At 39.1% G+C, this 13731-nt stretch overlaps 4 protein-coding genes across 5 annotated transcripts; 3 read left to right on the top strand and 1 right to left on the bottom strand.

Moving 5' to 3' along the window:
* The first annotated feature begins 1338 nt into the window (after positions 1-1338).
* LOC110767401 (C2H2-like zinc finger protein) lies at positions 1339-3941 on the top strand. Its single transcript, XM_021970927.2, has 3 exons — positions 1339-2041; positions 2155-2255; positions 3110-3941. The coding sequence occupies exons 1-3, from the start codon at positions 1503-1505 to the stop codon at positions 3760-3762; spliced, it is 1293 nt and encodes a 430-aa protein (XP_021826619.1). The 5' UTR covers positions 1339-1502; the 3' UTR covers positions 3763-3941.
* Positions 3942-7103: 3162 nt separating this feature from the next.
* On the top strand, positions 7104-7679 carry LOC110767404 (uncharacterized). Its single transcript, XM_021970929.2, has one exon. The coding sequence runs from the start codon at positions 7131-7133 to the stop codon at positions 7560-7562; it is 432 nt and encodes a 143-aa protein (XP_021826621.2). The 5' UTR covers positions 7104-7130; the 3' UTR covers positions 7563-7679.
* Positions 7680-8187: 508 nt separating this feature from the next.
* On the bottom strand, positions 8188-9798 carry LOC110767418 (WEB family protein (DUF827)). 2 transcript variants are annotated; one of them, XM_021970953.2, is made up of 2 exons: positions 9401-9798; positions 8188-8988 (listed from the first exon to the last, which is right to left on the bottom strand). In XM_021970953.2, the coding sequence occupies exons 1-2, from the start codon at positions 9569-9571 to the stop codon at positions 8470-8472; spliced, it is 690 nt and encodes a 229-aa protein (XP_021826645.2). In that variant the 5' UTR covers positions 9572-9798; the 3' UTR covers positions 8188-8469. The 2 variants fall into 2 exon arrangements, with proteins under 2 accessions (XP_021826645.2, XP_021826644.2); XM_021970952.2 differs by having other exon boundaries at positions 8188-8994; positions 9401-9792.
* Positions 9799-10541: 743 nt separating this feature from the next.
* HXK3 (hexokinase 3) lies at positions 10542-13700 on the top strand. The gene is made up of 9 exons (XM_021970946.2): positions 10542-11075; positions 11330-11480; positions 11603-11785; positions 11981-12055; positions 12138-12293; positions 12387-12482; positions 12603-12733; positions 12850-12931; positions 13079-13700. Exons 1-9 carry the CDS (start codon positions 10795-10797, stop codon positions 13406-13408), a joined length of 1485 nt encoding a protein of 494 aa, XP_021826638.1. The 5' UTR covers positions 10542-10794; the 3' UTR covers positions 13409-13700.
* The last annotated feature ends 31 nt before the right edge of the window (positions 13701-13731 follow it).

The following is a 13731-nucleotide window of genomic DNA, read 5'->3' as shown; positions in this document are numbered from 1 at the left end:
ATTTCCCATAAACAAAGGAAATTATATTTAAAGAAAGTATAAATGATGAAAGCAATGTTGTATTTAGGGGGGATATAGTGAATCACAAACTGAGGGTTTGCAATGTGAATATGACTTATGATTGATGAGACTTGGAAATGAATGAATCCTTCCATGTGGTAGATAGATATATGCAAATTGCAATGCATGTGAGAACTGATAATCCATATAATATATAGATAGGAATCTTAATTGGTAAAGTAGGCAAGAGTAGAGGACGAACTGCATGCGACAGGAATGAAATGAATCAGCTTGTATTGATGATATTGACTAGTCTAGTGACACAGAGTTCTTTCTTTCTAAGGCCAGTAAGCTGGCAGGCACACACAGATCTAGATTCTAGAGACAGAGCAGCCAGCCCACTTTGCATTGCAATTTTCATGGTGTTTCAATGAATCAAATAATTTAGATAATACAAGGATTATTGTTAATTTCAGGGTCCCTCTCCCTCATATTCATATATTCATTCATGATTCATGTTACATGTATGCATGACAGTGGGAGACATTGAAGGTGGAATACAAATTGGATACTTCCTATTCTTTCTCCGCTTGTCTCTTTGGCTTATGCACTTTTCCTTTTTCTCCCTTTTGGATTCCATTCCATCATCATTTTGCACACATATTAACGGAAATATTCACCGCAGCTTTAGGGACAATATTTCCACTGCCCCTCTATCATGAATCATGAATCATGATTCATGCACTGCTTAAAGAGGTAATTGGCTTGCTTCCCCAATTTTCTACTCCTGCAGTAGAAATTCTTGACATGTTTCTTCTTCCTTTTTCTTTTTCTTTCAACTTTCAATTGCAAGACTTTCTGACTTTTCAGTGCAAAAGGAACTTGTTCACCGAAGAAAGAGAATAAACAAAGGCCCAAGAAAGCACAAGAGAATAGCTCCAATAACACACGCATCAGCAGCATACAATACAAGCACATATCATCTCCACAACCACGACAAGCCGTCTAACCAAATCGCACTCGCACACAACATGTTACATGTTATTTTATCCTTCCCCTGCATCTTGTGGGCCACCCCACTCACATCACACATCACACACCACTCAATCAACCGTTCAATCCATGTGTACCTGCTCTGTGATTCAACCCAGTCAAACAAAAGGTCAACCCTCTTCTATATATGCCTCAAATCAAACTTGTACATAAGACAAACACAGTAGCTAGGCTAACCCCAAACAAAATAGAAAAATATTAATTTATTACCAAAAAAAGCAATAAAATAATGAAGTAGACCCACCACACTAGACGACCTCCCGCTTTGCCTTTGCTTATTTATTATTAGTTATTTACCCCCATCTCGGATCCATCTCTCTCCATTACACAAACAAAACCATCTCTCAAACTTGAAATATTTACTTATTTTTATGAAAAGAGCAGCAGAGAGCTTCTTCTTCAATTCTATTATATCTCTGCTTTAGTTTCTGTTGGTGATCTGCTTTTTTATGGCTCTGCTTACTTTTGTACCTGAGGCCACGGAGCCCAAGAACAAGAAGAAAGCACCACCGTCAAAACGCAGGCAAAAGCAGTCGTCGAGCTCTAAAAAGCAACAAAACCCACCATCCTCATCCTCATCCTCATGGGACCAGATCAAGAACCTGCTCACCTGTAAACAGATCGAAGGGTCAAGAGTTCATGACCCATCAAAGAATCATAACATCGTCAATGGTGGTGCAGGCGCAGCTGCTGCCGGGTACTCGAAGCTGGGGTCTTCTTGCAGCTCCATTTGCAGCTTCAGAGATGTCGTTCATGGCAACACCAGGGTCGTTCACAGAGCCGACAACTCGCCTGAGAGTAGCTCGCTGGGTCAGGAAACTGGGTTACTGGGTCGGAAACATGTGACTCGGTCTTCCTCCTCTAGATCCAACGCTACTGGGACTAGTGCTGCTTATAATACTACGTCCGCCTCCTCCTCCTCCAGAGGAATGCAATTCAGGAAGCTCTCTGGCTGTTATGAGTGCCACATGATCGTTGACCCTAGCAGGTATACATTTTTAATTTAATTTATCTCCAACATATAATATGCTCGTTACATTTCAGGTACCCAATTTATATATCTAGAAATTAATATGGAGAAGTAAATTTATAAATGTTCAGGTACCCAATTCCGAGGTCTAGTGTTTGTGTTTGCTCTCAGTGCGGAGAGATCTTCCCCAAGATGGATAGTTTGGAACATCACCAAGCAATTCGCCATGCTGGTAACTACTGTATACTATACATGCTAATTAATATATATGCTATGCTACCTCTTAATAATAATCTTTTATTATTCATTTCATGATGCTGAATTTTCTTTATATTTCTTTTACTGTTTCATCATTACCAGACATTTTTGTTAATAGCTAAGGGCCCATATAGTTTTTATTTTTTATTTTTTATTTTTTTGCGCTATAGGGCAGAGGAAAAAGATGGAGAATGAAAGTGAAAATGAGAGAGAAGATGCAAGGAAACGATGGGAGGGAGGAGTAATAAAAGTGAAAACAAAAACTAAAAACTGAAATCTATTTGAAATTGTTTTCACTTTTGTTACTCCTTCCTCTCATGATCTCATGATCTCATCCCTTCTCTCAATCTCTTTCTCACTCTCATTTTCATCCATACTCTGACATAAAAAATAAAATAATTATCAAACGACTCTAAAAAGTTGTCAGTAGAGTTTATAGCTTAAAATCTTTTAATTATAGGTTTGAACTTAGCTGCAACAATTTAGAAATAAAAATAATTGAAAGATTTGTAAATTTACCGTAACGATTGATTGCACCTCATAAAGGCAGTCAACTTCATGAGTACAAACCTACAGCTGTCCATGCAGAACCGAATAAATGATACTCTGATATGTAAGGTGGCCTGTCTTAATTCGAGAAGAAAGACTGCCCCACTTTTCTGACGTTAAAACTCAACCATCCTGACCCTACTTATATTTTCATTAGTTGGGTTGGGTCTTTTACAAATTCTATAAATTAGTTTTAATTAAACAAAGATTCCATTATAATTTATAAGAAAATAAAAATAGATTAAAAAGTAATAATATCTTAATTTTGTATTCGCGCAGTATCGGAGCTGGGAGTTGAAGATTCCGGCCGAAACATTGTGGAGATAATCTTCAAATCAAGCTGGCAGAAGAAAGACATTCCCATCTGCAAGATCGAACGGATACTAAAGGTTCACAACACGCAGCGCACGATCCAACGCTTCGAGGACTGCCGGGATGCCGTGAAGAACCGTGCGCTGGGCACCACACGAAAGAACCCCAGGTGCGCAGCGGACGGGAACGAGCTGTTGCGGTTCCACTGCACCAGCATCTCGTGCACGCTCGGCGCACGTGGCTCTTCCAGCTTGTGCGGCTCCGTACCGGGCTGCGGAGTGTGCACGATCATCAGGCATGGCTTCCAAGGCAAAGCCGGAGGGGAAGGGGGCAAGGGAGTGCGGACCACTGCCAGCAGCGGTAGGGCCCACGACTCCTTGAGCTGTACGGAAGGGCGCAGGGCCATGCTGGTGTGCCGTGTAATTGCTGGCAGGGTCAGGCGCATTGCGGACGATGCGCCGACGGAGGAGGATGCGTTGTCGTCCTTGTCGGCTCCTGGCTCCTACGATTCTGTAGCCGGATTCGCCGGAATATATTCAAATCTCGAGGAGCTGGTGGTTCATAATCCGAGGGCCATCCTCCCATGCTTCGTAGTCATTTACAAGGCTCTAGAGTCGTGATTAACGTCGTCGTTTTTAAACCCTATTTGGCGTTCCTCTTCATTATCTTAATGTGATCAAAGGTCAACTGTACTGACTTGTCTATTTTTCTGGCTGATTTATGTGTTGGTGTATATAGATGATATTCTCTATCATTTTCACATGGTAATGCTAGTAAGGCCTACTTTTTTTGTTTCTTCTATGTTTGTTTAATGGGTTTAGTTCAACTGCTCAACTGCAAGTGTGTTTCTTAAATTAATATTAAACTGTTTTATCATTGGGCAAGCTATAATTTAATTAAAAATGAGTGTCCGGAAGCTGTCTGTCTGTCTTCTTTTTAATCTTCTTTCAGACAAGTGATGAAAACAATGAACATTCATGTGACCGATGAAGACGGTATATATATATATATATATATATATATATATATATATATATCAATCCAGTAGAAGTAGAGTAAGAGACAAAGCAGTTGCAAGTTTTAATAAGAGGTAGGCATTGATCTGTCATCTTCAATGGACGCCTTTCACTGTCTAAACTTATAACTCTTTATTTCATAATTCATGGTGGGTCTCCTTAAGTCATGTTTTCTTGAGAGGTCATATTCAAGCATATGAAAGCCAGTACCACAAGCCCCACAACCAAACCTATATATCTAGCTGCAGATCAGAGGCATGCGTACGTAGAGAGATTTCCTCTTTCATACAATTTGTTTGTCATTTTTCTTGATAATAATTCAGCAGCTAGAAAGTGAAACAATAAACTAGTTACAATTTGTTAGGCGGTTATCTATCTCTATAAGCAAAGATTTGTGCCCCCACTAAGCCAAGATTAACAGGGGCCACGTGAGGTAATCTCCGAATTACTGCAAGTACATTATGATGACCTTAGACCCCAAAGAAAAGAAAAGAAAAACTCACCAAGTTGACAGATGATAATTGCGTGCACATGCGTCATTGTTTCTACAGTTAGAATACTGTGAAAAAAAAACCCTAACAGCTTAATTTATTGCATCAGGGATTCAGCATAGTGATCGATTATCGCACTAGTTATGGAAGATAGTATATATAAGTAGAGAAGAAAAGGAAAAAGCAGCTATAGGTTTTCCAAAAATCATGTTTAATATGTAATCCCCGTTGAGATTACTGACAATCTTGCACGTAAAAACATGCTAATAGAAGCGTACTGAAGGTCAGCCAGTGGCCCATGCTCTAGTGTAAAATTCTAATTAAGGCTCCTGCTAGCTTTGACAGCGCAACTAATCTTACTTAAACTTACTATACTAATACATATATCTTATTACTAAATTGATAAATTAAATTAAACAGTAGCTAGTTAGGCTAGCAAAGCATGCATTGACAAACGGCAGTCTCCGAAATTACCAATCGACGTCGCTCTGCACTTCTACTTATATTTAGTTTAACGTAACTTTCGAATTATGGACAAGACACACACACCCCCCAACTGGTTATTTGTCTTTTATACTAGCCAGCCATTATACTCCATCGATGTACGACCAAAAAACATTCATTCATGAAGTCCACGTGAGATGTAAGTAGGTTTCCTTTCTCAATGTGAGCCCATTGATTGGGGCCGAACCTGTCAAGTCATTAACTTCTTCCGTGCCACATGGACTGGATCGCATAATTAATTTTGGTCCTTTGGTCAGGCCCAAAGGCCATTCCCTTTTTATAAGACATTCAGCAAGTTTGGGTTGGAAAACATCAATTGTCCAAAAATACGATTTAATTGACATTGAAAGAAGCGAACAGGAGGAACACATGCATGCTACGTAGTTTTGACGGTGACGTTAACATCAGAATCATATTGCAAAAAATTAAAAAATTTACGGTACATGATTGTTAAAATTAAGAGTGCATGGACAAATATGTCTTAAGAGTGAGAATTCAGAGTACTAATTGAAATTAACCTTAAAAATAAAATAGAGATTCAGAAATTCCATCAATCCATCAGGGGTTGAAGGTATTATTATGAGTCCCAGAAGAAGAAAAAAAATGAAGAAAAAGGTTCTGTTCATGAACGAGTTATCACAGAATATGATGATTTGGTTACAAGGTATGGATGAACATCCAATAAAGAAGAAAAAAAGGAGAATCACATCATAAGCAATTAAGCTGGTCAATAAAGAAATGAATTATTTATGACCAGGCTGGGCCCAAAAAAGAAGAAAACATTTCCATCTTTCAATTTATTTTCTTTAACAATGAAGAGCACAATTATGACAATGAATTTGGAAACTGATTTTTGTTAAACATGGGATGACTTCACCTAGTCTAGTCTAGTCTGGTTAATAAGTTGTTGAGACAGGTGCTTACCTCATGATTAATACATTTTCTTTACTTTAAGGAAGAAAGTACCAAGACACAATTATGATGTCCTATTAGAACATGCCTGACTGACCCTCCACTTTTGATATTAATATAAATAAATAATTAAGATCGTCTAAATCTCTTCACAAGCTCATCATCTTTTCCTAGTACCCATTTTTTGTTTTACCATAAACAAATGACTTGGCTTCTTTCAAGTTTTTCCAGGACCATTTTGTGTTGCTACTGTCGAGATGCGATGTTATAAATTTAACGGGCCAGAGTGAGTTACATTATATTAATTTCTAGAGAAATACTTGAGTTGATGATAGGGTATGTATGGACCACCTCGATATAAACTTGAGTTATATATATATTGATTCGCATCTTCGGTTTTGGTTGTGTTGAATTGACTAATGCAAAGGGCAATCATTAGGTTAAGCTTTCCTCGGCCAAGCAGGGTACCTAAGGCTGCCAGAAAAATGAATGGTAATTTTTGGCATTTCTCTGACTAATGACCAATCTCCATCTCCATGGGTCAAATAATCATTTAGAGGGTTTCTCATAATTTCACATTAGCTAGCTCTATCTAGACTCTAGACTCTAGAGGCTTTGGATATAAGTTAAGTACAACCAAACCAATTAAGCATCCACTTAACTTAATTACTCCTACGTACCATCATATCATATATAATTGGACCTTTAATCCAACTCCAAAATTAACTTCACAATTACTCACGTAATTACTACCCTAATACTTTGTGTTAAACCCAATTAATGACTTTTGCAAAGAATTATGAACAAGTTAGATATGGAAAATGTTCTTCAACTAACTAAGAAAGCCTTTTTTTTTTTGGTGAGGACAAGTGAAGGCCATGCAAATGATTTGAGCACATGGACAAATGCCAACATCCTTGAGAGTTTTAATTAGTCTCCCAAATAGAATAAAAGTCATGCCCTGGAAAATCACACCCTTCCCCCATTTTAAATTTATAAGATAGACGACACACACACACCCATGATAGCATTCCATTTCCCGGAGAGGAAGAAACAGAGAATACAATGCAGCCAAGAGAGAGAGACCACAGCTCCTCCTTTATTATACAAGTAGGTGATCATCAACAATTCCATCACCACCACCAATTTGATCCTCATCATCATCATCAACCTCCCAAATTGAACTTGTCTGCCATGAAACTCTTCAACCGCTTCCGGAAGATAATAATGAGACTCTTATTTTCTATCCCATCTCGATCAGCTGCCGCGTCTTCTTCATCTTCCTCAGGAGCTACGAGCAGCACCCCCAGGCAAAGGAACAGCACCAGCTGTGACAGGTTCTTTGAGCCCCCAAAGACTTCATGCAGTTCCTATTATTCATCTCATTCGCATTATAACGAGGCCATCGCTGACTGCATCGAGTTCTTTAATAAGTCCTCCTCGTCTACCCAAGAGGACATGTTGGATATTGATCCACAATCCAGCGTTATGGTTTGAACTTCGATATAAATGTTTCTTTTCGCATGCACATCACACTTCACATGCTCATGTACTTATGTAACTTATGTTTTTGCCTCACTGTCTTTTTTCTTATTAATTCGCGATCTTGTTTTGGTTTCAACTTCAAGCACATTAAGCATGTACTTGGTGCAACTATGCATTCCCTGTTGGTCTCGATCCTCCTGTTCAAACTATTTCATCTGTTTTGCTGTTGCTGTCTCTTACATTATGCGTTATTTATCATGTACATACATTGTTGAGAAAATTAAAACATCCTTCGATATGACTATTTATTTATTTGTGAATGCATGGTTTGAATGAATTATTTACTTATTTTTCTCTGAAGCTGGGTCGAATTTTGAAAAGCAAATTAACTTGAATATCGTCACTCTCTTTCTTATCGCAATTAACTTTTTATGAGGCCTTATATTTGTTGTCAGTGTCAGTGTCAGTGTCAATGTCACTGGGTTGTTGCATTTGTTGTCGAATGATGTTGGACTATATTTAAATGGCCCATTATTATTAATACGCATTGCATTAAGGCCCAAAGTAAAACATCTACACTCAATTACATTAATAAAAGAAAAAGAAATTCCCCAATTTAAAAAGAAAAAACGGGAACAAGAACAACGGCTTAAGCCACACTAATTTATTGGGTACTTCCATTGAAAGACTCTCTTCTTCAAGTGTTACAATTTCTTATTATCCCGAGCAAACTAATTTACTGGCAAGACTTGCATACATATATAAAATAGAAGTGAAACATACAAAATACAATTACACAAAGGGGAGGGGAAAAAAGAGTTGGAATGCAAGCGGCAGTATTATTGGATTGTAACCAAGATGAAGATGTATGTATGTGTGATGTAGAAATGCAGCCGGGCTGATGATAAGTCATCAAGGATCAAGGATAGGCTACTTGTGGGCCTCCTTTCTTCTTAGAAAACATCCCAGCTATTAGAGGAATGAAAGGCTTGTTTTTCTTCTTCTTGAGAGAAAGAGAAGGGTGTCTTTGCAGTTTTTCATCAACACCTAAACCTTGTGCAATCTTTACTTGCGCAAGGGAAGGTGGATTTGCAAATGTCACATATCTTTTGTTTTGAAACTCAAAACTTCCTTCTTCCTCATCAGATGTATGTGTTTTTATTTCAAACTTGGTTGAGTCTGAGTCTTCAACTATATTCCTAACGTCTTCGATGATCTCCGCTTCTACAAACTGTTTCTCATATTCCCTTTCCTTCAACTGATGGAGCTCTCGCTTTGTCCGTTCAAGCTCCTGTTTTAGAGATGAAAGGCAATTTTCCATGAGCTCGCTTTCTTCTCTGGCTTTTTGGAGGCTTTGTTTTGTCTCTTCTAGCTCCGCTGTCACGCTTCCAATTCTGGATGCAGGGCCATGCCGATGCCCATTTTCATGTGCTCCATTCTGCATCTTTCAAGAATACAAGAAAATCAATTATTCTGGATGCTTGCTTCCTTGCTTGTGACCCCTCCTCTCCTCTCCTCTCCTCTCCTCTCCTCCCAACAAAGCCAAAATTAACATTTCTTTCTTTTTCTATAGCATCTCTTCATTTGAAAGCCAAGAAGATTAGCTCTAGATTCCCTCCCTAATAAAGCTGACCATTAAGGAATTAAGCCTAGTGATGATTTAACATTCTTTATTTTAAATATGTAACAGCATAACCACAGCTCAGTCACATAAATAGGGGCAACTTAATTTGTACTCAGCCACAAGCAAAGCATATATGAGAAGATCAAACTACATTTTCCCAACCCAAGTAGTAATTAAGTAAGTAAGTAGTGATTCAGGTAATTATGAATATGATGATGATGAGTACCTGTTTGAGCTGGGTGGCATAGAGCTCCCCTGCAAGAAACTTTTCACCGAACAATGAAACAGCTTCTTTGACCGATCGGAATGGTTGCCTTGTATCAATCTCCGCCCTCTTCATCCTCCTCACACCTTGCACTCCTGCTGCTGCTGCTGCTGCTTCATTATTATTCTCCATCTTCCTTAATAAAACTTTCACAAATATTATACTGCTTGCTAGCTACTACTAGAATCAATCAAAGGCCCCAACCAGAATGTCCAATTTATTTACTCTTGCAAAAAGAGAGAGAGAGAGAGCGGTTATAGATGGGGCGGGGGGGACAGGGGGGAGCTTCGTTTCTTCGCGTCCACTTCACTAGAATTCTGTTAATATTGTGAATGTGATTGTGAAAGTGAAAGGAAGGCGGTGGGTGGCAGCAGTTGGTCACTTCTCTTCTATTTTATTTGGTTTCGTCTCGTGGACTGGGGCAAAAGAGAGGGACTCTTCGCCAATATCCAACACCAACCAATTCCAATTACAATTTTTCATAATGTTGGGTCTTCTTCTGCACTCTTGCTTTTGGTCAAATCCAACCCAGACTCAAATCCAGCCCACAAACTGGCCTCAAACTTGGGCTGGACCGAAACTCACAAAATCGGGCTATAATGCACATGACCCGTGGGCCTACCAACTACACATCTATCCATGTAGAGAGAGAGAGAGAGAGAGAGAGAGAGAGAGGGGTAGAATAGGATGGCCACAACTTAAAAAGTTGATGAAAGTCTCAGAATTTCGAAACCAGAATCATTAAAAGGGATTAAGGATAAGAATTATCCACCTTCATCAATCATTATCACATTAACAACAAAATAACATCTTAACAACCTAGCCCAGCCCTGAACCCAGCTTAATTTACCATCGTATTTTAAAACGAATGGAAATACAACAACATGTTGCAATCAATTCGAGCTATAACAACACCAAAAGCACAGATCTTCGCTCTTGTGTCCCATCTACAAACCCGCATCGGATTGTCCGCCCAATCCCAACCTTTGTCCAAACACTCAGCTTTGTACGCAATCAAAAAACAATAAAAAAGCAAAAATACCAAAACAACGGGAAGGTAACGATGACTAATGAACGGGCGCATAAAAAAATGATGAGTTTAATTCCAGTTAGCTTGTTAACTGTCTGTCATTTCAGCTACCCAAAACCACGTCGTCTTGCTTTCTTTCTTAGCATTTTCGACTTTTTATTATAAAATTACAGAACCTAAACAAAAAACCACAGTTGGGAACCTTGCCAGTTGGTTGCCATCGACAGAAATAAAGACCAACAATAGTACCGCTATGCTCCCTCTCTGTGTCTTGTTCACTATTTTCCCTCTTCTTTCTTTTTCATAGATCTTGCCTTACTACAACATGTCAGTTGCTGCCACGTCCCCAGCCGTTGGATCTTTCTACCTCAGGCGCCGATCACCTAGTACGGCCATGTCCATGCCTCGCTTTAGGATGGCCGTCCGATCTGCTGCCGTTTCTGTCACTCCGCTGTTGACCAAGCTACACAACGACTCTGCCACTCCTTTGCCCCTCCTGCGCCACGTGGCAGACGCCATGGCCGCCGACATGCGAGCCGGGCTTGCCGTGGAAGGTGGGAGTGACCTCAAGATGATACTCAGCTATGTTGACAGCCTCCCAAGCGGGTACTATTCAAACTTCATACGACGCCGTCACAATTATACCTTGACTGTTTGCTTGTTTTTTTATTATATATATTTCTTTTCTAAAATTCATGGCTAGTAAATTCCATTTTCTACTAGTTTTGTTTTGATGTCATGGTTGTGAGTTGTGAAAGGTGTTTACTTTGCTATGCAAGGAAACAGAGTATTTTGTTCTGTCTCTCAATGATCATGAGTTTAGTGTTTGACGTAATTTCAATATGTTTTGGAATTGGAAGGAATGAGGAGGGGTTGTTTTATGCACTGGATCTTGGAGGCACAAACTTCAGGGTGCTGAGGGTACAACTAGGCGGCAAACAAGAGCGCGTCATTGCCACCGAATTCGACCAAGTTTCCATTCCTAAAGAGCTTATGTTTGGCACCTCAGAGGTCTGCTTGTTTTATCACTAACTATAATGTGCTACAATAATATTAAATGTTAGTTTGTCATATTTTATATTTAGGATAATGCACACATGAGTTCAAACCAGTTTTGGTTGTTCACACTGCAGCAACTGTTTGATTTCATTGCTGCTGGGCTGGCAAAATTTGCACAAAAAGAGGGTAATAAATTCCACCTTCCAACTGGTACAAAAAGGGAGATTGGATTCACATTTTCATTTCCTGTGAAGCAGACCTCCATTGACTCTGGCATACTAATTAAGTGGACAAAGGGTTTTTCTGTTTCTGGAACGGTTCGTACTTTCCTTTTCTGCATTTCTGTTTTCATTTTCCTAGAGCTCTTCATTGGATTGGTTTCTGCTTTTTGGGTTTATGTTAATGGCTTTAAACCTTTTCCTCTATCATTTTCTGATCATAGCGTCTTAACACTCATAACAACTTGCCAACTTGGCAGGCATAATCATACTAAGATATTGAAACTTTTACAGGCGGGGAAAGATGTGGTTGCTTGTTTGAATGAGGCTATGGAAAGGCAGGGACTTGATATGCGGGTGTCTGCCCTGGTATGCTCATCTGATGCTAGCATCCTTTTTCAAAAGATTTAATGAATTAGCTACCAATCTGACATAAATCCATGCGTACTAGGTTAATGATACGGTTGGAACATTAGCTGGAGCAAGATATTGGGATGATGATGTCATGGTTGCTGTTATTTTGGGTACTGGAACCAATGCTTGCTATGTTGAACGGGCAGATGCTATCCCGAAACTACAGGGTCAGGTCTCTTCTTCTGGCAAAACGGTGTGTGAGAGAGGCCCCAAACTCATTTCTCTCTTCTTTATGGACATAGCTTAATTTTATTTCTCAATTTGCCCAAAATTACCTTTGGCTCAGATTATTAACACTGAGTGGGGAGCATTCTCAGATGGTCTTCCTTTGACTGAATTTGATAGAGAAATGGATGCTGCTAGTATCAATCCCGGTGAGCAGGTAAACTTTATATTATATATATTTTTAGTAACTCAGTATCATAACTTTTCTTTAGCATGCTGGTAACAACTAACAAAAAGACTACATAGTTATTACCTGTTCCTCATATTAAATATGCAGATCTTTGAGAAAACAATTTCTGGAATGTATCTGGGTGAAATTGTACGAAGAGTGTTAGTGAAGATGGCTGAAGCAGATGCTTTGTTTGGTGAATCTGTCCCAGAAAAACTATCAACACCTTTTGTACTCAGGTGAGATAAACTTCCATTGTTTGCTGATTCTGGTAACACTAAGAGTTGAGAATTAGAATTAGCTTGAAATCAAGTTCCTTTTAATGCTGAAGTGTGTTTGGAATTGATTTTTATAGGACCCCAGATATATGTGCTATGCAGCAAGATATATCTGATGACCTTCAAGATGTTGGATCAATCCTATACAATGTAGCAGGGGTAAACTTCTGATGTTTGTTCTAAATTGTTCATAAATACCATCTTGATGCATGCCTAAGCAAGTATTGTGTACAATTTAAAGCTAGTTTCAGTTTTCAATGTCTTTTCCTAATCAATATTTTCTCATTTCCCCAATGCTGGGATCAGGTTGAGTCAAATCTAAGTGCAAGAAAGATTGTGGTGGATGTATGTGACACCATCGTAAAGCGAGGTGGGCGCTTAGCTGGTGCAGGAATAGTAGGGATACTTCAAAAGATGGAGGAGGATTCAAAAGATCTCATCTTTGGCAAGAGGACAGTGGTGGCAATGGATGGAGGGTTGTATGAAAACTATCCTCAATACAGAAGATATTTGCAAGAGGCTGTGACAGAGCTTCTTGGGACAGAGATTTCGAAGAATGTGGTCATAGAACATTCGAAAGATGGGTCTGGCATAGGGGCTGCTCTCTTGGCTGCTGCAAATTCCCAGTATACATAATGAGTATGGCTCGTAGGGCAGGGCAGCACTCTTGCTGCCAACAAGGTAATATAGAATTAGCCCCTGGTTAAAAAGGGTTGTAATTAATTTGCAATTTGGTTGAACTTGGCATTGTTTTGGCGAATAAGAAAGTGAGTGAACAAGACATTGATGAATTTAGGATTCGATTCAGAATTGTAATTCAGAAGTAGATTGTACAACTTTGAGATCATAATGCACCATCCATCTGTATGGTGCAATTTTTGTGATTCAGTCCATCTGTACGAAATATTATGAAGTACTTTGTAGCTCATATGTAAATATTACTACTCACTAAACTTTAG

Source organism: Prunus avium, chromosome 1, assembly GCF_965620075.1.
Source record: "Prunus avium chromosome 1, drPruAviu1.hap1.1, whole genome shotgun sequence".
Taxonomy (NCBI): domain Eukaryota; kingdom Viridiplantae; phylum Streptophyta; class Magnoliopsida; order Rosales; family Rosaceae; genus Prunus; species Prunus avium.
This window is presented reverse-complemented; position numbering and strand designations above follow the sequence as displayed.